This window comes from Carcharodon carcharias, chromosome 13, assembly GCF_017639515.1.
Source record: "Carcharodon carcharias isolate sCarCar2 chromosome 13, sCarCar2.pri, whole genome shotgun sequence".
In the NCBI taxonomy this organism is placed as follows: domain Eukaryota; kingdom Metazoa; phylum Chordata; class Chondrichthyes; order Lamniformes; family Lamnidae; genus Carcharodon; species Carcharodon carcharias.
The window spans coordinates 1,474,452-1,500,250 of NC_054479.1; the positions used below are offsets into that span (position 1 = coordinate 1,474,452).

The 25,799-nt window shown below is 43.4% G+C and overlaps 1 protein-coding gene across 1 annotated transcript in view; it reads right to left on the minus strand.

The window, feature by feature from the left end:
• The window catches only part of dnah10 (dynein axonemal heavy chain 10), a 317,805-nt gene that overhangs the window by 51,883 nt on the left and 240,123 nt on the right, over window positions 1-25,799 (minus strand). Inside the window, exons 59-65 of the mRNA XM_041203322.1 lie at window positions 23,556-23,692; window positions 23,163-23,380; window positions 12,119-12,340; window positions 8,143-8,290; window positions 7,658-7,937; window positions 3,439-3,668; window positions 47-320 (exon numbers count right to left, since the gene is read on the minus strand). Coding sequence (XP_041059256.1) covers window positions 47-320; window positions 3,439-3,668; window positions 7,658-7,937; window positions 8,143-8,290; window positions 12,119-12,340; window positions 23,163-23,380; window positions 23,556-23,692 — 1,509 coding nt within the window. The remainder of the gene's footprint in view (window positions 1-46; window positions 321-3,438; window positions 3,669-7,657; window positions 7,938-8,142; window positions 8,291-12,118; window positions 12,341-23,162; window positions 23,381-23,555; window positions 23,693-25,799) is intronic.

A 25,799-nucleotide genomic window follows, 5' to 3' on the forward strand; every position in this document is an offset into this window, starting at 1 on the left:
CAACTAAACAAAAGCTGCAGAAAGGTGGTAGTATAGCGGCACTGACCTGTGCAGCCATAGTTGTACATATTAAGGGTCAACGCTTTCATGATGTTCCTCAGTCGCTTTTGAAGTATAGAGTCAGGCAAAGATTTGCGGAGAGATAAATCAAAGACCTCGAGGAATGATGCCAAGGAATACTGGTACATGCTGTTAACTAGTGCCATCTCTGCTAGGACAAAAAACAAAATTGCACCCCTTTTGGCTGCTGGTCGGTATCCATCACGTAATTTGTCAATATCTACTGCAGTCTTTTCAGCCAGTATCAGTTTTTCCATCACCTGCCAAAAAGTAATAGTTCACACTGGGTTAATATTTACCAAGTTATCAGATTAGACTGATATTACATGACCTGTTACCAGTTCTAAACACACTTGGTTAAGCTGACTGTAATACGTGAACACAGTTTGCTCTTTGTTTACAACATGCAAAAAGGTACAACTAGAATTAACAGTAAATAAGGTGCAAATATTTCATGAATTTGAGATCACAGAAGTGATTGGAGAGACTGTACTGAGGCACAATTAACTGGTCAGGGGTTTCTCCATTGCATACTGCATGCTCCAGCAATATTGGTTCACTAAGTAAAGGTTCAGATAGCCTCCCCCTCCAAACACTTTTTCAAAAGGATTCATCTTTGTATTAGCAGGCTACATCAACAATCACTCACACACATATCCACTCTGCCAGCAGTCACTGTGTACTAATCGGGAGATTTGACTAATATTCCTCTTGGTCTAGGTATTCTGAGACCAATCCTTGAGCCTCTCATACTATGTGCTCTGGGTGGGAGACTTCAATGTCAATCACCAAGATTGTCTCCGTACCATCACCACTGAGTGAGTTGTTCAAGTCCAGGCCTGCAGCAGATGGTGAGAAGCCATCAAGAGGGAAAACCTATCTGACCTTGTCCTCACCAATCGACACATCACAGATGCATCAGTCCATGACATATTGGTAAGAGTGAGTAACGACCACATTGTCCTTGCAGAGCCCATCTTCACAATGAGGATACCATTCATTGTGTTGTGTGGCACTACCACCATGCTAAATAGGATAGTTTCAGGACAGATCTAGCAGAACAAAACTGGGTATCCATGAGGCACTGTGGGCCATCAGTGGCAGCAAAATTATATGCAGTGACAATCTGTAACTTCATGTCCTGGCAGATCCCCCCACTCTACCATCACCATCAAGCCAGAGATCAACCTGGGTTCCATGAAGGGTGCAAAATGAGGTGCCCATCCAGTGAAGCTACAACATAGGGCTAGATGTTTGCCAAACAGCATAAGCAGTATGCAATAGTCAGAGTTAAGCAATCCCACAACCAACAGATTAGATCTAAGCTTTGAAGCCCTGCCACATCCAGTCATGAATGGTGGTGGGGAATTAAACAACTAACATGAGGAGGTGGTTCCACAGTCCCTATCCTCAAGATGGGGGAGGCAGCACATCAGTACAAAAGACGACGTTAAAACATTTGCGTTTAGGAACACAACAAGGGGATGGATTATCTACAACCATCCAACAGCAAAAGGCAGGGTGGGACAGCACAAAAACACCATTTTCAGTCAAATAAAGCAAAATACTGCGGATGCTGGAAATCTGAAACAAAAACAAAAATAGCTGGAAAAACTCAGCAGGTCTGACAGCATCTGTGGAGTGGAAGACAGAGTTAACTTTTCGAGTCCGTATGACTCTTCATCAGAACTGAGGAAAAATAGAAGCTGTTTAAGGGGGGAGGTGTGGGACAGGGAGAGCTGTATGGAGAGCTAGTGGAGGCAAAGGGGTGATTACCAAAGATGTCATAAACAAAAGGACAAAGGGGTGTTGATGGTGGTGATATTAGCTAAAGGATGTGCTAATGGTGACATTAAGGGCAGAAAGCAGGGCAAGCAAGGGACAGATAGCCCTAGTGGGGGTTGGGCGGGGGGATCGAAATTGGCGAAAACAATGGATGGAAATAAATTTTAAAATAATAATAGAGATAGGTGGGAAAAGAAAAATATATGTAACAATTATTAGAAGAAAGGGGATCAGAAAGTGGGTGGGGATGGAGGAGAAAGTTCATGATCTAAAATTGTTGAACTCAATATTCAGTCCGGAAGGCTATAAAGTGCCTAGTCGGAAGATGAGGTGCTGTTCCTCCAGTTTGCGTTGGGCTTCACTGGAACGATGCAGCAAGCCAAGGACAGACATGTGGGCAAGAGAGCAGGGTGGAATGTTGAAATGGCAAGCGACAGGGAGGTCTAGGTCATGCTTGCGGACAGACCAAAGGTGTTCCGCAAAGCGGTCACCCAGTCTGCGTTTGGTCTTTCCAATGTAGAGGAAACTGCAAGATAAAAGCAAAGAACGGCAGATGCTGGAAATCCAAAACAAAAACATTAACAGAAATACCTGGAAAAACTCAGCAGGTCTGGCAGCATCGTTGGAGAAGAGCACAGTTGACGTTTCGAGTCCTCATGACCCTTCAACAGAACTAAGTAAAAATAGGAAAGGGGTGAAATATAAGCTGGTTTGGGGGGGGAGGAGTGGTTTGTTGGGACAAGAAGCCAGTAATAGGTGGAGATAACCAAAAGTTGTCACAGACAAAAGGACAAAGGAGGTGTTGAAGGTGGTGATATTATCTAAAGGAATGTGTTAATTAAGGGTAGAAAGCAGGATAAACAAGGTACAGATAGTTCTAGTGAGGTGGGGTAGGGGTGAAGGAATACTAAAAAAGCTAAAAGGTAGAGATAATGGGTGGAAATACAATGAGGATTCGAAACGTCAACTGTGCTCTTCTCCAACGATGCTGCCAGACCTGCTGAGTTTTTCCAGGTATTTCTGTTTCTGTTTTTGTAGAGGAAACCGCATTGGGAGCAGCAAATGCAGTAGACCAAATTGAGGGAAGTGCAAGTGAAATGCTGCTTCACTTGAAAGGAGTGTTTGGACGGTGAGGAGGGGGAAGTAAAGGGGCAGGTGTTGTACCTTCTACGGTTGCATGGGAAGGTGCTGTGGTACAGGATTGAGCTGTAGGGGGTGATGAAGGGAAGATGTAACCCCCAACCCCCACTAGGGCCATCTGTCACTTGCTCATTCTACCCTTAATGTCACCATTATCACATCCTTTAGCTAACATCGCCACCGTCAACACCCCTTTGTCCTTTTGTCTATGACATCTTTGGTAATCTCTTCTTTCCCTCCACCTATCACGGGCCCTCTATTAAGCTCTACCTGTCCCAACCCCCTTAAACAGCTTATATTTCATCTCATTTCTATTTCTCTTCAATTCTGATGAAGGGTCACACGGGCTCGAAACATTAACTCTGTCTTCCACTCCACTGATGCTGTCAGACCTGCTGAGTTTTTCCAGCTATTTTTGTTTTTGTTGTGAAAGCTCTCCTGTAATCTATTTACCTCAGTGGCTTTAGTCTTGGTCTCTTCTAGGGTTTCAACAAGTTCGACATTGTCCAGCATGTTGCCAGTGGAAGTTGCTAATTCACGTAGAAGAGAATCCTCGAGATCCTTCAGAAGTTTTTTGTTCTCACTGGTCTCTTTGATCAAACGTTCCCTCTGTTCCTCAAGTTCTTTCCGTTCAAATGCCACAATAACACTCAGTAACTGATCTTCCAAGCCACTTAATGTCACTGCAGGAAGAGAGAAATTCAGCAAGAAACCCCAGTTTTAACTTTAATCTATATTACTTCAATAATATAAACATAACTATTGCTCATGTGATGAAATCAGTCATTTGCAAGCTGTGGTCTGCTTTGACTGGAATTTCAAAGGCTGTGTTTTTGAGACAGTCCCTAACTGAAACAGAAACCAAGTCAATTTCTGGGAGGTGTTTGTTAATTGGATTTCAACACTGACGTCAGACTTCTGAGAAATCAGTCTCAGATAGGTTGTTAGGGAAACAGAAGCTAATTGCGAAAAATTATCAAATCTGGGAGATTGGATTTGAGCTGGTGGTCAGACTAGGACAGTGGTTGTGTAATAGTGTATGTGAATCAGCTGAAAAAATTGAAACCTAAAGGGCTATGTGAACAGACCAGGCATAGTGAGGAGCTGGGTGGATATTACCAGAGCCAACCATACCATGTGCCGAGGGTTATTGAGTGATCAGATGAAGGTCGCTCTAGGAAAACTGCAACATCAGGACCATAATGAACTGAGTGAAGGAGATTCCGCACAAGTGCATCTTGTTGATGATAATCGGCTCCATGGAACTCAGATGGAGTAAAGCTGTTGTCAGAGCCTACTTAATGATCAAAACCTGTGTGAAGAAAGATAGCTGAACTCTACCAGGGGAGATAGAATCCAGAAGGACTTTGGGACTGACACATGGTGCCACGTATGTGCTAAAAAGGGCTAGCTGAGAAATTCTTAAGCTTTACCTTTGTGACATCAGCTATATAATTTGTAATTTATGGCTTCTAGTGAATACAATTTGCCTGTTGATTTTGGTTAGCCTAACATCAGTGGTAGGAAAAATGCTGGAGTCAATTATAAAGGATGTGATAACAGGACACGTACAAAATCAAGGGGATTAGACAAAGTCAACATGGATTTATGAAAGGGAAGTCATATTTGACAAATCTACAGGAGTTTGTTAAGGATGCAACTAGCAGAATAGATAACGGAGAACCAGTAGATGTGGTGTATTTGGATTTTCAGAAAGCTTTTGATAAGGTCCCACGTAAGAGGTTAGTGTGTAAAATTAAAACATATGGGATTAGGGATAATATATTGGCATGGATTAAGAATCGGTTAGCAGAGAGGAAACAGAGTGCAGGAATAAATGGGTCTTTTTCAGAGTGGCAGGCGGGGACTAGTGTGGGTATGCAGGGATCAGTGTTTGGGCCCCAGCTATTCACAATATTTATCAATGATTTGGATGAGGGAACCAAGTGTAATATTTCCAAGTTTGCTGATGACACAAAACTTGATGGGGGTGTGAGTGATGAGGAGGATGTTAAGAGGCTTCAAGGCGATTTAGACAGGTTGAGTGAGTGGACAAATTGGCAGATGCAGTATAACGTGGATAAGTGTGAAGTTATCCACTTCGGTAGTAAAAACAGAATGGCAAGTATTATTTAAATGGTGATAGATTGGGAAGTGCTGATGTACAAAGGGACCTGGGTGAACTTGTACACCAATCACTGAAAGCATGCATGCAGGTGCAGCAAGCAGTTAAGGTGGCAAATGGTATGTTGGCCTTCATTGTGAGAGGACTTGAGTACAGGGGCAAGGATGACTTACTGCAGCTATTCAGGGCCTTGGTGAGACCACACCTGGAGTAGTGTGTGTAGTGTTGGCCTCCTTACTTAGAAAGGATATACTTGCCATAGAGGGTGTACAGCGAAAGTTCACCAAACTGATTCCTGAGACGTCAGGATTGTCGAATGAAGAGAGAAAGAGTCGATGAGGCCTGTATTCATTGGAGTTCAGAAGAACGTGAGATCTTATTGAAACATGTAAAATTCTGACAGGGATGGACAGACTGGATACACGGGTGATATTTCAGCTAGCTGGGGGTTCTAGAACAAGGGGGTCACAATCTCAGGATTAGGGGTAGACCATTTAGGATTGAGATGAGGAGAAACTTCTTCACTCAGAGGGTGGTGAACCTGTGGAATTCTCTACCACAGAAGGCTGTGGAGGCCAAGTCCCTGAATATATTTAGGAAGGAAATAGATTTCTGCACTCTAAAGGTGTCGATTGGTATGAAGAAAGTGCAGGAATACAGCATTCAGACAGAGGAACAGCAGTGATCATATTGAATGGTGGAGCAGGCTCAAAGGGCTGAATGATCTACACCTGCTCCTATTTTCTATGTTTTTATGTTCGATTGTTACAGTAGAAGTTTTGAAAAGTGAAATATTGTCCATCAATTTCTTCCAGTGGGGTTGATTGGGAAGTTCATTTCTTTCAAGTTACTAGTCTCCACAGGGATCACATTATTTTTATTCTAAGCAGACACCTTAAGGAGGCTACTATTTTAGAATCGATCTTCAGAAGCACCAGTAAAACTTGTCAACAGAAGTTGGAATTATAATTAAATCTAGGTGGTTAGTCGGGCTCCAGCATATCCCACTGCAAATTTTATCACAACGAAGGATAAAAACAGCAACTTTATGGGGATATCATCTCTTCCAAGTCTCACATTCCAATTGAAGACATGTATCACTGTTTCTGGATACTCACTGGGTCAGTATCCTGGAACTCTCTAACAAGCATTACCGTGGGAATAACCTCATCACTAGTCTGCAATAGTACAAGAAGGAGGTTCACCACCACTTTCTCAGGGGCAATTAAGGATGGGAAATAAATGTGGGCTTACCAGCTTTGCTGCCACACCAAACAAACAATCTTTCCAGTATTCTTTCGCATATGTTTGCCCTTAAATTACTGGAGACAAGTAAAAGTTTGATCAAGGAACAAAGGTTTCATGTACTCCAGGGAATCAAGATGAAAACTCTTCACTGGTTGGAGTCATGCCTAGCACAAAGGAGGATGTGGTTGTTGGAGGTCAATCATCTCAGCTCCAGGACATCATTGCAGGAGTTCCTCAGGGTAGTGTCCTCAGCCAGACCATCTTCAGCTGCTTCATCAATAACCTCCCTTCCATCATAAGGTCAGAAGTGGGGATGTTCACTGATGTTCAGCACCATTCATGACTCCTCAGATACTGAAGCAGTCCATATCCAAATGCAGCAAGATCTGGACAATATCCAGGCTTGGACTGACAAGTGCCAAGTAACATTCACGTCACACAAGTGCCGGGCAATGATCATCAACAAAAGAGAGTCTAACTCTCGCCTCTTGATATTCAATGGCATTACCATTGCTGAATCCCCCACTATCAACATCCTGGGGCTTACCATTGACCATAAACTGAACTGGACTATCTATATAAATACCGTGTCTACAAGAGCGGGTCAGAGACTCGGAATCCTGCAACGAGTAACTCATCTCCTGACTCCCCAAAGCCTGTCCACCATCTACAAGGTATAAGTCAAGAGTGTGATAGAATACTCTCCACTTGCCTGGATGAGTGCAGCTCCAACAAAACTCAAGAAACTTGACACTATCCAGGTCAAAGCAGCCCGCTTGATTTGCACCCCATCCACAAACATTAATTCCCTACACCACCGACGCACAGTGGCAGCAGTGTGTACCATCTACAAGATGCACTGTAGGAACTCACCAAGGCTTCTTAGACAGCACCTTACAAACCCATGACCACTACCATCCAGAAGGACAAGGGTAGCAGATACATGGGAACACTACCGCCTGGAAGTTCCCCTCCAAGTCACTCACCATCCTGACTTGGAAATATATCACCGTTCCTTCACTGTCGCTGGGTCAAAATACTGGAACTCTTTCCCTAATGGCACTGTGGGTGTACCCACCAAACCCACATGCACTGAGGTTGTTCAAGAAGGCAACTGACCACCACCTTCTCAAGGCAATTAGGGTTGGGCAATAAATGCTGGCCTAGCCAATGACACCCACCTCCCATGAATGAATAAAAAAAAGGTAGAGAGAATTTCTACACTAAGTATAGTTAAATTTGTAGTGGACACATGATGCGAGGTTTTGATGAGGCGAAACAGGCTGCAGTAGAACTTACCAGTATAATTTATCACCATGGATTTCCCAAAAACTGAAGGCTGGTACTTGGGGTTTGACAGCTTTGTGTTGAGGTACATTTTGAAGTTAGGATCATAGTCAACCTCCTTGTCACCGAGCTTAACAAAATAACGCCCTTGTTGTCCTTCAATGTTCTTTTCCAGGACATTATCAATCACTGGATCAATGTATTCATCCACATCGTGGAACAGGAAGGGAAATCCATACTTGATGGCCATCTCTAATTGTTTCAGGAAATCGGGATCATTAAATGAAGAGATCTGGAAGAGATCAGGTACAATTACCATTTATCACATTTCCTAGTATATTAGTTTAAAAAAAAGGCTACCTAAGTTCTGTAATGGAATAATTCAGTAAAGAACTAAAAACAGACTATAACAACAGGTCAAAGATGAATGTTGTATTAATAATATACACAAGGTTGGTGAATGGCTAAGTGCATTTGGACAGAAACCTTAACTTTACCTTCAGATTGGTCTTTGCTTCCTTTCTCTTAATCCAGTTTAAGGCTTGTTGCTGAGGGTCAATACACAATGGGAATCGACTAGCCTGTGTTGTAAGGATTCCATTCTGAACAGAGAGTTCATCAGGTGGCAAACCTTCTGAACCCCACCTGAATCCACAAGAATAAAACAAATCTTCATACTGCAAAATAAAGACTAACCAGCCTGATTCCATTATATTAAACATTTTCTATATTGTAGAAAGTATGTGCACATATGTCACATCACATCTTTCAAAGAAAAAGGATTAGACAGCCAAATCTAGGGCCCCCTCAATAACAAAGTGCATTAAGTGTAAGATAAAGCAAAATGGGAAGCTTATGTCAGATACCAAGAACTTAATACAACAGAAAGCCTAGAAAGTATTGAAAATTTAGAGGTGAAATTAAAAGGGAAATTAGGAACACAAAGAGGGGGGCATGAAAAAATACAGGCAAGTAATTAAGGAAAATCCAAAAATGTTTTACAAGTACATAAAGATCAGGAATATGACTAAAGAAAGAGTAGGATCCATTAGGGACCAAAAAGATGACGTGTGGAGGTCGAGGATGGGTTAAGGTTTTTCATGAATACTTTGCAGCTGCCTTCACAAAAGAGGGGGTCAATGATGACATCGTAGTTAAGGAGGAATAGTGTGAAATATTACATGGGATAGACATTGTAAGAGAGGAAATATTAAAGGGTTTCACATCTTTGAAAATAGATAAGTTGTCAGGCCTGGATGAAAGGGTGATAAAAGAAGGATGCTTTAGTGACTGGAAGCCAGTGTCCACTGGCGTACCACAGGGATCTGTGCTCGGTCCCCTATTATTTGTCATTTATATAAATGACATAGATGACTATGTGGGGGGTAGAATTAGTAAGTTTGCAGGTGACACAAAGACTGGCCGGGTGGTTAACAGTAAAGTTGAGTGTCTTGGGCTACAGGAAGATATAGATGGGATGGTCAAATGGGCAGATAATTGGCAGATGGAATTTAACCCTGAAAAGTGTGAGGTGATACACTTTGGAAGGAGTAATTTGACAAGTAAGTATTCAATGAACGGCATGACACTAGGAAGTTCTGAGGAACAAAGGGACCTTGGCGTGTGTGTCCATAGATCTCTGAAGGCAGAGGGGCATGTTAGTGGGGTGGTGAAAAAGGCATATGGGACACTTGCCTTTATCAATTGAGGCATAGATTACAAAAGTAGGGAGGTCATGTTGGAGTTGTATAGAACTTTGGTGAGGCCACAGCTGGAGTACTGTGTGCAGTTCTGGTTGCCACATTATAGGAAGGATGTGATTGCACTGGAGGGGGTGCAGAGGAGATTCACCAGGATGTTGCCTGGGATGAAACATTTAAGTTATGAAGAGAGGTTGGATAAACTTGGGTTGTTTTCGATGGAGCAGAGAAGACTGAGGGGCAACCTGATCGAGGTGTACAAGTTTATGAGGGGCATGGACAGGTAGTTAGGGAACAGCTGTTCCCCTTAGTTGAAGGGTCAGTCATGAGGGGACTTAAGTTCAAGGTGAGGGGCAGGAGGTTTAGGGGGGATGTGAGGAAAAACTTTTTTACCCAGAGGGTGGTGACGGTCTGGAATGCGCTGCCTGGGAGGGTGGTGGAGGCGGGTTGCCTCACATCCTTTAAAAAGTACCTGGATGAGCACTTGGCACATCATAACATTCAAGGCTATGGGTCAGGTGCTGGTAAATGGGGTTAGGTAGGTAGGTCAGGTGTTTCTCACGTGTCGGTGCAGACTTGATGGGCCAAAGGGCCTCTTCTGCACTGTGAGATTCTGTGAAATATATCCAAAGTTGTCAGAAGAAGCAAGGGAGAAAATTGCAGAGGCTTTGGCCATCATGTTTCAATCCTCACTGGTTGCAGGAGTGGTGACAGAGGAATGGGGAACTGCCAACACTGTGCAGTTGTTTAAAAGGGGAGGAAGGGATAATCTGAGTAATTGGGGCCAGGATTTTCCGTGCCCGCCAGTGTCGAGTGTGTTCGGTGGCATGAGTGGACAATATGACGCGATTGGTTTCACAACGGCGTGAAACCAGTTTGCGATCGAGCGCTCAGCCTACCGATGGCAGGCCGTGTTTCCCACCATCAGGAACCTCATTGTAACACATCAGTATATCATTATTAGGCCTGCCCACTGGACTTATCCCCTCCACCTGACCCGACCCCGCCAACTGGATAGTCTGCCCACATCAGTGGGAAAATATGTTGATGTGTTTCACAACAGCACATAAGCAATGAGTGCCTAGCAGGCTGCACTTCGCTTGGGACTTCAAGGTTTGTTTACCTACCTTGCTTCGGTCAGCACTCGCAGTCAGCAGTGCCATGCTTCACAGAGAGCATCACATCGCTTTTAGGAGGGCTCAAGGGTAGGTCTCCTACCAGATTAGCCATACATAGGTGGCTTTTCAATGGCTGCAGGGCAAGGTCTTGCTTAGGGAAAGGGGGAGAAGCAGCTTCTGGCAATGGAAGAGGCTGCAGGGGGAGGGCTGTACTAGAGGGGAGGGGGGTATCCCAGGATGATTGTGGTGGCACATATTGACCTGTGCAAGTGGCCTCAAGATGGCCGAGGAGGCAGTCTCCAGAGGAAATGAGGCCAGATGGACATGTGAGGGAGTGTGAGAGTATGGATAGTGATGTCCCTTGAGCTGACAGTGAGTGAGATGCCAGTGAACGTGTGATGGGCTTGTGTGTGAGTTTAGAATGAATAGATGTTTGCCTTATCCTGGCTGCATGGATGAGGTTATTCATCCTCTATCTGCATTGGATGGACAACCTCTTCTGTGCAGCATTGGCAGTGGCTACTGCTGTCACTGCCTGCCATGCTGGATTGATGATGTCGTTGCCAGTCCTGCTGCCTAGAGCGGGTGTAGAGAACATCGCAGCAGGCCTCTACAGCGTCCAAATGGCCTTCCAGTGATGTGTCATTAAGCCTAGGAGCTGCAATCTTTTTGCCTTTCGTGGACTTCTTCCCTGCAGTAGCTGTTGGGTGGAAACACCGAGGCTGGACTTTAAATATGGCACCCGGTGTGATGAAGCAGCAAGGTGATGGCATGGTGGGGGAATGAGAGCCAGCCGTCATGGAAATAGTTGTTCCTGGGAATGCGTAAGTAATGTGGTGGGTTTGGGGCAAGACAGCGTGAAAATCTGCCATCACCGCCGGCCACTACAGCACTCAATGTAAACCTGGGATGATTCTGCCCATAGGTCGGTTAGTTTAACTTCAGTTGTGAGCAAATTATTAGAACAAACTCCAAGGGACAGTATAAACCTTCATTTAGAAAGGCACAGATTAATCAAGGAAAGTTAATATGGATTTGTAAAGGGAAGGTCATGTTCTGACTAACTTGGTTGAATAGTTTTGAGGTGGTAACAAGTAGGGTTGATGACAGCATTGCAATGGATGTGCCTACATGGATTTTACCAAGGCTTTTAACAAGGTCCTACATGGCAAGCTGGTCAACAAATAAAAACTCGTGGGATCCAAGGGAGAGTGGCAAATTGGATCCAGAAAAGGCTGAGAGACAAGAAACTAAGGGTTATGATTGACAGGTATTTTTGGGACTAAAGGACTGTTACCACTGGGGTTTCACAAGGCTCAGTACTGGGACACTTGCTTTTTGCAGTTTATATAAATGTAGGGGAATGTAAAGAAGTTTGCAGATGATACAAAAAATGGCTTTGTGGTTGACAGCGAGGAGGAAAGCTTAAGGAAAATATAGATGATCTGTTCATTGTAGTAAAGTGCCTTGAATTGGCTTGAGGTTGAGAAAGGCATTATATAAATACAAGTCTTTCCACTTCTATTATGAAACCAAAATTCAAAGAGGAAAATTAGCTCCAGTCATTACATTATCTGTAAAGCTGTGGTTTTCAGGCATATGGGCATAATTTAACAGCAGCAATATAATTATATTTGTACTATGATGCAACAGACCTGCTGATTTCAACTTCATCTGTAAGCAAGTTTTCCAAACGAAACGGTTGACTCAAAGGAATTTCACGTTTCAGTACATCATTCTGCCATTCACGGTAAATCATTTCACTGCGGAACTCTGAGCTAAAAGCCCCTTCATAGCTCAGAAAAGCAGCACAAATCAGACAATCTCCAAGTAATCTCACTCGACGTATCTTTAGATCCTCCAAGTCCTTTGTCCATCTGAGGGGCGGAAATTGAAGATGAATGCTTTTCTTATGCTCAGACAGCAGCAAAATTTCTATATACCATGTTTAATTAAATATTTTAACTCAGTCTTAAGGGATTATGATCCATACTAAAAACTAATGCTGATATTTGAATTTCAATTTAAATTGGAGAGTAATTATTTATTGATTATGGTGTGCCAACTGAACTGCTTTCCAATTCCTGAATTAATAGAGCCCTTCATCCTTTAAACAGTACTACCATAAACAGAAAAAAATATTCATTTGCCTCCACTGCTGGCTGTACATAAATTGGCTGCATTATTTGCCTATATAAACAATAGTGACTGCACTTAATAATTAATTGACTGGCTGTTATACACTTTGAGGTGGTGCAAGACCATGCAAGGTGCTAAATCAATGCAAGTTATTCCTTTCTTGAGATAGATTTTCTTTGATTATCATTAGTATTACTTCTAAATCAAACTAACATCCAAAGGAAATGTCTTTCAAGAATGTGTTACAAGGCACAGGAACGAAGATTTGATGTGCTATCACTGCAAGATGATGATGGGCCATGTCATGATGGAAAAAAAGAATATGTGTAAAGAAAAACATATCTCTATGCATTCTGCAAAGTCAACTTCTTTGCTTCCAATTAGCGCCATCTTTCATTACCAGTCTGTACTAGTCAGGGATTTTTTCCTTTCTCAAAGAGACACTGGCCCAAATCTTCCAGTCTTCAGGTTGTCGGAGATGGGATGCACATCGGATGATGCGCATTAGGGCCTTGCAGAATTCCTGAGGTGCAGCCATCCATAGGAATTGCCCACAAAGTTTAAACTTCCGATAGGCTGAGTTCCTGCTGCCCTGGCCCCTCCGCAAGTGTCTCTGACCCTGAGTTCAGGGCGGAATCTGATTTTTCCAGTCTATATGTAGATTAAAATCCTCCATGATTATCGGTGTACCTTTCTGACAAGCTCCCATTATCTCTTCCTTTATACCTCATCCTACCATGTGGTTACTATTAGGTGGCCTATACACCATTCCCACAAGTGACTTATCATTTTTCATCTCTACCCAAACCTACATCTTGGTTTCCTGAACTTAGATCATCCCTCTCTACTCTGCTAATACCCATCATTAATTAACATTAATTAACAGAGCTACCCTAACGCCTTTTCCTAGTTTCTTATCCTTCCTAAATGTCATGTACCCTTCAATTTTCAGGTGCAAATCTACATCAACCTGCAGCCATGTCTCTCTAATGGCTATCGTATCATACTTGTTTATTTCTATTTGAGCTATCAGTTCATCTGTTTTGTTTTGAATGCTGTGTGCATGCAAGTGCACAGCCTATGGTTGTCCTTTTATTATTTTTGTAGCATTTAGCCTTATCTGCTGATTAACTCTTAGATTTGTACTCTCTGTCCCTTCTCATAGTCTGTTTATCATTTCTCATATTAATACCTTTTTCTCTTGTCTCGTCTCTATGCTTTGATTTATATCTTCCCAAATTTGCTCCCTTGCCCCCACTTTTTAAGTTTAAAACCCTCTCTACTTTCCTAGTAACGTGGTTTGCTAGAACATTGGTTCTAAAACGGTTCAGGTATAGATGCCCCAACAGTAGAGCCCCCATTTTCCCCAGTACAGGTGCCAGTGCCTCACAAACCAGAACCCACCTTCTCCCACACTAGTCTTTGAGCTGTGCATTCAGCTCTCTAACTTTATTTACCCTAGGCCAATTTGCACGTGGCTCAGGTAATAATCCAGAGATGATTAGCTTCTCATACTCTTTATACAGAACCTTTTTCCTAGTTCTACCCATATCTTTGGTACCTACATGGACACGACAACAGGATCCTGCCGCTCTAATTGCAAGCTTCTCTTCAGTCCTGAGCAGATATCCCAAACTCTGGCACCAGGCAGACAACTCAGCCTTCTGGATTCTCGCTCTTGGCTGCAAAAAAGTGTCTATCCCCTGACTTTACTGTCCCCTACTACCATGACATTCATTTTTGCTCCCCCTGCTTGAACAGCTTCCTGCATCATGGTGCCATGGCCAGTCTGCTCATCCACCCTGCAGGTCTTGCTTTTGTCCGCATAGATTGCAAGCACCTCAAACCTGTTTGACAATTGCAAAGTATGAGGCTCCTCCACTACTGTTTGCTTGGTCCCTATACTTGCCTCACTCATGGTCACACCCTCCTGTCCCTCACTGCTGACCAAAACAGACAGCCCTATTCTAAGAGGTATGACCATCTTCTGGTACAAAGTGTCCAGATATTTCTCCCCCTCCCTGATGTTGTACAGTATCTGCAGTTCTGCTTCCAGATCAATAATCCTGATCTAGAATTCCTCTAACTGCTTACACTTCCTGCAGACACATTTGCTCTGGATTGCACTGGCGTTCAGAAGTATCAACATTCCACAGCTGCAACACTGTCCTGTCCTTGTCATTTATGTTATTTAGTTAATTTAATTACTTTCTTAAATAACTTAGAATAGTTCCAATGTATGCTACAAGTTACTGTGCTTATTAAATGCTAATATCACATTCAACTAAGAGTTTTACATTTCTTAATTCCTAATTAGCTTACCAGTTACTCATTAACCAGCTCCTTCTGCTGCATCGAAGTAAGAAAACAATAGAAAAGAAAGAGCAACTCCTTCCCCCACTCTACTTCCCTAATTACATAGCTTGCTAGAACACTGGTTCCAGCACGGTTCAGGTATAAACCATCCCAACAGTACAGTCCCAAACTCCCCATTCACCAAACTCTTATCAGTTCACTTCACTCTGCTTTCAATCTGCACTGTTTACAGAGCTGCACCCAGACCTTTATATTTATAGTCTTTGGCGCTGAGACTAGTTTAGACTAGTCAGCCAATTAACCTTATTTTAACTAAGTTAACAATTTAACTAATCAGCTGCTCTCCAGTAGAGCTTGTTTATCCCTGGCTAAGTCTGGAAGATACTTACCTTAATTTATTAACTTAAGTATTGCTGAAAAAGGAGACTTTTTTTTGTTGAAGCTTTTAGCCTTACACTGATCAGGGCAATTTGCAGGAGTACCAAACGCAAAGGGAACAACAATTTATACTATATAAGAAGAGGGTGCTGATTGGCTGGCAAGTAGGCTCTCATTGGTAGAGTTGTTGCCATGTAGCTCTTTTAAAGCCAACCTAATAAACTAAATCAACAAAATGAGGGATAAAGTAAACACAGTCCCTAAGTCAGGTTAGCTGTAAAACCAAAGACAAAGTTTAAAGAAAACTTATAAACATCAAATCAAAATGTGAGTAAGAGGGTCGATAAAGCACCCCAGGCCCCGAGGTGCCCACCGGGCACGGAACGCCTCAACAGTGTCAGCAGACACAGCGTGCTCCCTCTCCAGGGACACCTGGCCGCGAACGTAGCCACGGAAGACGGCCAAACAGTTGGTTGGGACAGCCCCCTCGATCGCCCGCTGCCTGGACCTGTTAATGGCTAACGTGGCCAAGCCCAGGAGAAGGTTCACAAATAGGTCCTCCTCCTTCCCAGCCCCCCTCTGCACCGGGTGCCCTTAGATCAGGAGCATGGGACTGAAGTACAAACAAAACAGTAATAGAAGGTGTTTTAAGTAACTGAAAAGGGAGTGCAGCCTACAACAATTAATATAGACATGGTCCACGGACTGCACAAGACCAGAAAAAGGGCAGGTATCCTGGGAGTCCGTGAACCGACATATTTGACGATTATAGAGGACTGCTGCATGCAACACCCTCCACCCCAGGTCCCCAGTGGAAAGTGGGAGGACACCTCTGTAGAGGGCCTCCCAGTGGGGACCTCCACCGCCGGACTGCAACAAGGCACGCCAGGGCGTGTCCGAGCGGCAGGCGAGGGCAAGGGTGTGCAGCAGAAGTTCATACAGGAAACTCCTCAGTGCCATGCTAAATGACACGATGGGCATTTCCCCGAGGTGGCTCATATTGTGGGGCACCGACACCCGCGGGAGGGCTCAGGGCCAATGTGGAATTCCGTCTGAACAGGAGAACGTTCAGACGGAAGACCACTATGCACCTGGGCCACCTCAAGACCCAGTATAACATCGGGGCCGAGCATGTTGCCATGTAGGGTGCACCAATTGATGGTGACTGTCAATTAACTGCCAAGCATTGTTTGAAATTTAAACCAGGCAGCTTGACTCTGATTGGTCAAGGCACTGTCCTGAGAAATGAACTAGTGAATAGCTGTCACTTATTTTGTTTAGCTGAAACAGCGTAATGTATAGAAACTAGGAGCAGTAGGCCTTTTGGCCCTTTGAGCCTGCTCCGCCATTCATTATGATCATGGCGGATCATCCAACTCAACAGCCTGCTCCCGCTTTCTTCCCGTACCCTTTCGCCCCAAGAGCTATATCTAACTCCTTCTTGAAAACATACAATGTTTTGGTCTCAGCTACTTTCTGTGGTAACGAATTCCACAGGCTCAACACTCTCTGGGTGAAGAAATTTCTCCTCATCTCAGTCCTAAATGGTTTACCCCATATCCTCAGACTGTGACCCATGGTTCTGTCTCCCCCACCATCGGGAACATTCTTCCTGCACCTACCCTGCCTAGTCCTGTTAGAATTGTATAGGTTTCTATGAGATCCCCCCTCATTCTGAACTCCAGCGAATATAATCCTAATCGACTTAATCTCTCCTCATATGTCAGTCCTGCCATCCCAGGAATCAGTTGGCAAACCTTCGCTGCAGTCCCTCTATAGCAAGTACATCATTCCTCAGATAAGGAGACCAAAACTGCACACAGTATTCCAGGTGTGTTCTCACCAAGGCCCTGTACAATTGCAGCAAGACATCCCTGTTCCTTTACTCAAATCCTCTGGCTATGAAGGGCAACATACTATTTTGCCTTCTTTACTGCCTGCTGCACCTACATGCTTACCTTCAGTGACTGGTGCATAAGGACACCCAGGTCTCGTTGCACATTCCCCTCTCTCTATTTATAGCCATTCAGATAATAATCTGCCTTCCTGTTTTTGCTACCAAAGTGGATAACCTCATATTTATCCACATTATACTGCATCTGTCATGCATTTGCCCACTCACTCAGCTTGTACATGTTCTTTTTGTCCACGAAGAACAGGGCTCTGGGTATTAGTATATGTAGCTGCCAGTACACGCAAATGAACCACATTGCAAACCCAACTGACAATCTTAAATTGGTTGTCAGCATAATTCCTAGCATACTGAGGATTATTTAGCAAATGTTGTCCAATTGCAGAATCACATTTAATGTTGGACACTGTGTTTTGAGTTTTGCAAACACATGCTGGTTGAGTATGGCAGTATCTTACACTTAGTGAACAGTGGAAGGGACATGCTGTTTGATACGATCCGCCAGTCTTTGGGATGTACAGACTACATACCTAGCATCACAATGGCACTGAAATTCATATACAACATTACTCATTTGTGTGATAGGCAGAACATCTTTTTGGCTTGACGGCAGCATCATGTTAGTGGCGAACACCACTCATGTTGCTGCTGCATAGTAGCAATGTGAAACAGCTAGCTTCATCCGGTGCTCAAATTTTTGAGACGTTTTGTCCTTCCAGGGTAATCTGAGGTAGACTTTTTAATGCCAAAAGAGTTTGTGTGATATATAACGCGAAATGATCTGATCAGGGTAGCCATTATCCTGCAGGATCCCTTTGATGTGTTCTATTTTGGCATCAAGCTTGCATGGTGAGCATATGGCTTGGTCTCATAAGACCAATCTTATAGCGCGTGGAACTGGAAGAATCCCAATATGTATATTGACCAGTTGACCAAGACACACAAAAGTGATGTCTCTCTACACACTATCTTATCTATGACCAGTTCCGCACAACATGAATTGGCCAAATGGTTGGGCAAATTGTTACAAACAGTTTTGAACAAATTTTCCACATACACGGTGAACGAGTCCTTCACATTTGCAAAGGCCAAAGAGGACTTGCATACCGATAGCAGTGCTGTGTCGATGTGCTCGCTTGACATTGCTAGCCTATTCACCAATGTTCCACTTAAGAAAGCCATATTTGCACTGTAGCACTATATCATGGTGATCAAGACCCATCAACAATGCGTGAATCAGTATTTATTGAACTTATGAACTCGGCAACTCAAGCAGTTGAGTTCAGTTTTCATGACCACATGTATGCCCAAATGGATGGTGTTGCCACGGGATCCCATCCAGACCCAGCTCCTCGCAAACATTTTTGTTGGGTTCCATGAGAAACGTGTCTTCGGTGGAATGATACCTAACCTCCTACCTCTCGCATCGTTCCAATTTGTGGATGATACGTTTGCTATAATTAAATCTGCAGCTCCATGTAATACTTTCCTTACATGTCTGAATGGGCTCCATCCTGCACTCAAATTCACCATTGAAATGGAGCAGTCAAATGAACTCTTTTTCCTTGAAGTTCTAGTTGAAAAATCTGCCGGGTTTGTGGGGGGGGGCGGGTTCCCTACCACAGTCTACCGCAAGCCTACCTTCACTGGTCAATATACACTTTGGGATTCTTACAGTTCCACACACTATAAGATTGGTCTTATTAGCAACCTTGTAAATAGGACCCTCATGAAAAGGCCTAAGGCTATCACCTTCGGCCCTGAAAAGTGCCCAGTTTGCCTCAGATTACCTTGGAAGAACAAAATGTCTCAAAATTTGAGCAACAGGTGAAGCTAGCTGTTTCACACTTTTACTGTACAGTAGGAACACGAGTGCAATTAACCACTAACATGATGCTGCTGTCAAGCCAAAAGATGTTCTGCCTATCACACAAATGTATAATGTTGCATATGAATTTCAGTGCCAGTGTGATGATAGGTATGTAGGCTGTACATCCCAAAGACTGGTGGATCGTGGGCAAGGATCCCATATGCCTTCTAAACCACCTTATCTATCTATCCCACTACCTTAAGGGACACTGATTTCTGGCCCATACTTGTCCTTTTCCATAACAACCTTGAATCTAACGGAGTTATGATCACTATCTGCAAAATGTTCCCCCACTGATACCTCTACCACTTGCCCAGTTTCATTCCCTAAAATTAAGTCCAGGATTGCCCCCTCTCTTGTGGGATCTTCTACGTACTGGCTTAAAAAGCTCTCCTGGATGCATTTTAAGAATTCCACTCCCTCTAAACCTATCACACTATGACTAACCCAGTTAATGTTGGGGAAGTTGAAATCTCCCACTATTACTACCCTATTACTTTTACACTTCTGCCTATATATCTGCTCTTCTATTTCTTTCTGACAGCTTATAGTACACTCCCAGCAATGTGACTGCTCCTTTTTTGTTTTTAAGTTCTATCCATATGGCTTCATTTGAGGAGCCTTCTAAGATGTCATCCCTCCTTACTGCTATAATTGATTCCTTGATCAATATTGTGATACTGCCTCCTCTTTTACCTCCTTCCCTGGCTTGCCTGAAGACCCTATGTCCTGGAATATTGAGCTGCCAATCCTGCCCCTCTCTCAACTATGTCTCTGTGACAGCAATGACATCATACTTCCATGTGTTAATTTGTGCCCTCAACTCATCTGCCTTATTCATCAGACTCCTTGCATTAAAATAATACCATCCAACCTTGCCAAACTCCCTTGTGCCTTAACTGCCCTCTAATTTCTTTGCCTTCCAGACTCACTTGCTCTCTCTTCTAATTTTGGCTGTGCATCTCCCCCTGCTAAACCTCCTCTCAGGATCCCATCCCCCTGCCAAGTTAGTTTAAACCCTCCCCAACGGCACTAGCAAACCACCCCGCAAGGATGTTGGTCCCATTCCGGTTCAAGTGCAACCCGTCCACCTTGTACAAGTCCCACCCGCACCCAGAAACGGTCCCAATGTCCCAGGAATCTAAAGCCCTGCCTCCTGCACCTTCTTTCCAACCACACATTCATCTGGACTAACCTCCTATTTCTATACTCGCTGGCACGTGGCACCGGAAGTAATCCAGAGATTACTACCTTTGAGGTCCTGTTTTTCAATTTGCTTTTTCGCTCCCTAAATTCTGCTTGTAGGGCCTCATCCCTCTTTCTACCTATGCACACATTGCACCTGTTTCAGCTAAACAAAATAAGTGATAGCCATTCGCTGGTTCATTCCTCAGGGCAATGCCTTGATCAATCAGAGTCAAGCTGCCTGGTTTAAATTTCAAACAATGCTTGGCAGTTAATTGACAGTCACCATCAGCAATGTCTCTGTCAGTCAGAGTCCACTTGCCAACCAATAAGCACTCTCTTCTCAAATATTATAAATTGTTGTTCCCTTTACATTTGGTGTTCTGGTGAATTGTCCAGACAATGCAAGACGAAAACCTTCAGCAAAAGTCTTTTTTTAATAAAACTCAAGTCCTGTGCCACCAAATTACTATTTATTAACTTACTTTAAGTAAATACCAGTTAACTGCTAACTGCAGACCAGATTTTTTCAAAGAACATTGTTACTTAAAACTCCCCACTCACCAAACATGACTCCAACTACCACCCTGCCCCAACGTGAATGCCTGCCCAACTCGATGTGACCAACCACCTGACTACCCTCAACCACTTGAGTATCTCCCCAATCTGACTGCATCTCCTGACCAACAAACTGCATTCCTGACCACCAACTAAATCCCTGACCCAACTACTCACTCACCCACCTACCCTACTCACTCACCCACCTACCCACCTCTCCCAACTACCCACACCCACCTATCCAGTCAGGACCATTGACCACCTTCAACATTCACTCCCTCCACCACTGACGCACAGTAGCAGCAGTGTGTACCATCTACAAGATGCACTGCAGCAACTCACCAAGGCTCCTTCAACAGCACCTTCCAAACCCACAACCTCAACCATGTAGAAGGACAAGGACAGCAGGTGCATGGGAACACCACCACCTGCAAGTTGTCCCCGCAAGACACACCATCCTGACTTGGAACTGTGTTGCCAATCCTTCACTGTCATTGGTTCAAAATCCTGGAACTCCCCCCCCAACAGCACTGTGGGTGTACCTACACCACACGAACTGCAGCGGTTCAAGAAGGAGGCTAATCACCACCTTCTCAAGGCCAGTTAGGGATGGGCAATAAATGCTGGCCTAGCCAGCAACACCTACATTCTGTGAAAAACTCACCTACCTACCCATTCATTCACACCGATTCACTAACTCACACTCATTCATTAAGAGACCTTTAAAAAGCTATCTGAAGTCAGCTGCTAACACCGCAAAATGGGGGCGTACCCTGTCCTCCGCCCCTGGCTCTTCTCCGCTCTTTGGAGTTAGATGGAAGATGCTGCACTGCCCATTTCTGTGTCAGCTGGGATCAGAAGATTGCAGGAGAAATGGGCAGTATCATCAGGTCAGTAAAATCTTGGCAGGCAGCGACAATGTGCTGATAAGGAAAATGAACTGATTACACTATTACAGGATAGCTGCTAGCTTGGTGATTTTGGTACTTGATCAGTAGCCCAGATGCCATCAGTGCAAATCTCACTATGGCAAGTTATGAAACTGAATTCAATAAATCTAATAATTTGGGAGTTGTCACCAGAAAATGACCATCGAAGCCTCTGAATAATCAAAAAATCCAGCTGCTTCACTAATCTCCATCAGGGAAGGGAATCTGTCAGCCTTCCCCAGTCCAATCCAGTATGGGATTCTAGTCCAACAATCTAGGTGACTGTTAATGCCATCAGGGCAGTCAAAGATGAGCAATAAACACTGCTTTGTCAGTGTCAACACATAGGGCAGAATTTTCACCTTGGCGGGTGGGTGCACACCTGCCCGCTCGAGTGTAAAATGACAGCGTTTATGTCGGGCGAGGGTCCCAACACCAAAGTGCAGTCATGTAACAGTTCAGTCGGCGGGCGCGCAGGGAAACACCAGCGTGCCTGCCGACAATGAAAAGGCCTGTTAGGGCCATTAAATTATCAATTAAGTTACATTTTTCACTGCCTGTCCAACCTTGTGGCTGGCGAGCAGGCAAAAAGGTCAAGCGGCCTTTGCACTTTTTAGGAAACTTCATCCACAGGCAGGATAAGGTTTCCTAAAGCAAATAAAAATAAAATAAAATTTTAAAATTTAATTAATAACATGTCCCTGCTCATGTGACAGAGTCACATAAGGAGAACTGTCTTATTACATTTTTAATTTTTTTTTTTACATAACCCTTCATCTTCCTGAGGCAGCTCTGTGCCTCAGGGAGATTATCAAGCGCGCACTTGCCCCGCTCACCCTCCTCCCCCCGCCCACATAGGCCGGCTTTCCGACTGCCTCTGCTAAGCCTGCCTGTCAAAGGCAAGATTTTGCCCATAATTTAGAACTTCTACACTGCGCCAAAATAATGTTTAAAGTATAATCTCGGCTATACAATGAAACATTAACCCACATTTTAACAGAATTCAAATAGTACAGCTTTAAAATAGAGTTTCTCAAATGGCAAATTGAGAAAGAGGAAGGTGAGGCCAGGTCCTCACGAACCCAGTGAGGTTACAAATGCCAACTCTAGACTGAAAATCAAAAAACAGTTCATGCCGTTGATTTTTGCACAAACCCCAAATACTGTAACACCTGTACAAAACTGAATCAGGAAATAAAGATAAACACAAATTATAAGGGGGTGAAATTGGTCTTGGACGATAGCTGGTACATTACGAATACCACCTGAGGCATGTCACCACTGACATTGTGAAGAGGAAAATTAGGGAACCCGTAAAACAGGATGCCAATTCACCATCACCCATTTCCCCTACCAAGGATAATTTACACCCCCTAGTTTTGATGCATTGAGCATTTGTTGACAGGACTGACCGAACATTTTCAGATCCCAATCCAGAGATTAGTTTGTCTGCAGCCACTAATCTCCGTTCCATGATTTCTGCTTCTTCTTGAAGTTGTTGCTTGTCTCTCATTGCAGCCTCGTAACGATTACTCAAGGCTTGAAGCTCCCTCTGTATGGCTGCCAGCTCTGCCTGGATCTTTTCCAGATCCCGTTTGCTTTGATAGTAATTTCGTTCTAACCTGGCAACCTACAGAAATATCAAATATATTCAGTTGGCTTTCATTCCACATCCAACAGATCATGATTCAGGGAGAGAAATATTAAATCTGGCTGCCATAAAAGATCATTCTTTGATAAATGTAAAAGAAATGTATGATTGCAGAAAGCACTATGACATTACCTTTGCTGAGAGTGATACATACTTTTTCTCGTTTCGGTTTGATTTCTCTAGCCACATCACAGTAGCCCATGACGGCCTCCACAAACTTTAACATTCCAGCCCCTGCTCTACTGATGGCCTGCATTTCATCAAATGAGGTGTTCAGATTCTTGAGAAAACCTACAAATGGAAACACTATTACATAGAAAATAGGAGCAGGACTAGGCCACTCTGTGCCTCAAGCCTGCTTTGCCATTCAATATAATCATGGCTGACCCTCTATCTCATCTCCATACTCCTGCTCCATACCACTTGACACCTTTAGAATCCAGAAATCCATTTCCTTCTTAAATATATTCAGGGACTTGGCCTCCACAGACTTCTATGGTAGCGAATTCCACAGGTTCACCACACTCTGGGTGAAGAAGTTTCTCTTCATTTCAGTCCTAAATGGTCTACCCCATATCCTGAGACGGTGACCTCTTGTTCTAGACCCCCAGCCAGAGGAAACATCATCCATGTATCCAGTCTGTCTAGCCCTGTCAGAATTGTAGATGTTTCAATGAGATCTCCTCTCATTCTTCTAAACTCCAGTGAATACAGACCTGGTCGGCCCAATCTCTCCTCATACGTCAATTCTGCCATCCCAGGAATCAGTCTGGTATTCATTAACAATTCACTATTCTTTAACAGTCTGACATATTTCTTTTTTAATAGCTGAACTATGATATCGCTATGGCACATTTTTCTTTCATATTGGAGAGCTGGTCACATGATAAGACATAAAGGCCCTGAATCTGTAAGGGCTTTCCGGTGCATTCCTTCCACCGGCAATGCAGAGAGAAAGCCTGGAAATGGCTATTCTGGATCTTGCCCTCTGCTGGAAGTTTCCGTGGGGGCGGGAAGAGGAGCATGGTGGCTTCCCAAACTTCACTGCAACCCTGCATTATTGTGCTCCCATTGAAAGAAGCCAAAATGGCTACAAGAAGGGTAATAATGTCATGGTTATTTTACTGGATTAGTACTTAAGAGGCCAGAGCTGGTATTCCAGAGATTATCAACTCAAATTCTATCATAGCAGCTTTAGAATCTGAATATAATTCAATAATCTGGCAATAATTCAGTTCACTCACTTTTCAATTCAATTCACTTCATTATTATCCATACATAAATTATCCATAAGGAAATTTGTTTCAGGTACATTGCTAATTCATTAAAATAAATATATATGAATAATAAAAGAAAGAAAATTACCGTATCACAGATATCTAACTCTAATTAGATTTGTGTTTAAAAATTATTCCAGTGCATTAAAATAATCAGTCAATAAATCCTGCCCTGAGTGCAGGTCCTGATCCATATGTCAAACTTCTGCATGAAGTTCTTATAGAGATGTGCAAAAAGAAGTTCAGGGACTGATTGTTCCTGCATCTGAGGGATTATAGCCTTTTCCCTTGAACATATCCAACAGTAATACTGAGATGTGGTGATGTTCATTGTTCATGAAATTCTTTATTTGCTTCAAAATTCATCAAGAGCAAACTTAATCACAAAAGATCTGCCTGGTTCAATAATCTCTGTACCTTTAAAGACCCTGTTTTCCTAAGACAACACCAAGCCAGTACCAAGTGAGACAACCTAGAAGGATAGCAGTATCAACTACAGCCATTTGGAAGAGTCTCATTTTTGTCGGATCTACACAAAAGGATTTTAATTTTCTGAGATAGTATAATCATGTATGTCCCTTGGCCACCATATTTGTACAATGCTGTGCACAGTTTATGTGATCATAAAAAGCATTAATAGGAGTCACTGTAAAGCTCTTGGATTGTCATAAAAACCTAATGATTTACTAATGTCCTTTGGGAAAGGAAACATGCCATCCCATATGTGACTCTAGTTCTTCATCAATGAAGGTTTTCCCACAGTTGTATAAAATCATTAGTGATGGTCAATGCCAGCCTTGCCAGCAACATCCACATCCTGAGACTTCACAAAAAAAGTGAGCCTAGCAGAGGGGATGGCAGGCTAGCCAGAGAAGTAGGCTTCAATCAGGTAAGATCTTTTCTTCAATATTCTTTGTCATAAAAACCACCACCCAGACTTCAGAGGCTGAATTTTTCTCTTGTCAGGTGGGCGCGCACCTACCCAAACGAAAGTAAAATAGTGCGCTTGCCCAACGTCATTGCGTGCTCTCATGATATTTCGCTCGGTGGGCACACACAAGAGGCGACAAGGCACCCAGCCGACAATTAAGAGGCCTATTAAGGCCCTTAATCAATGAATT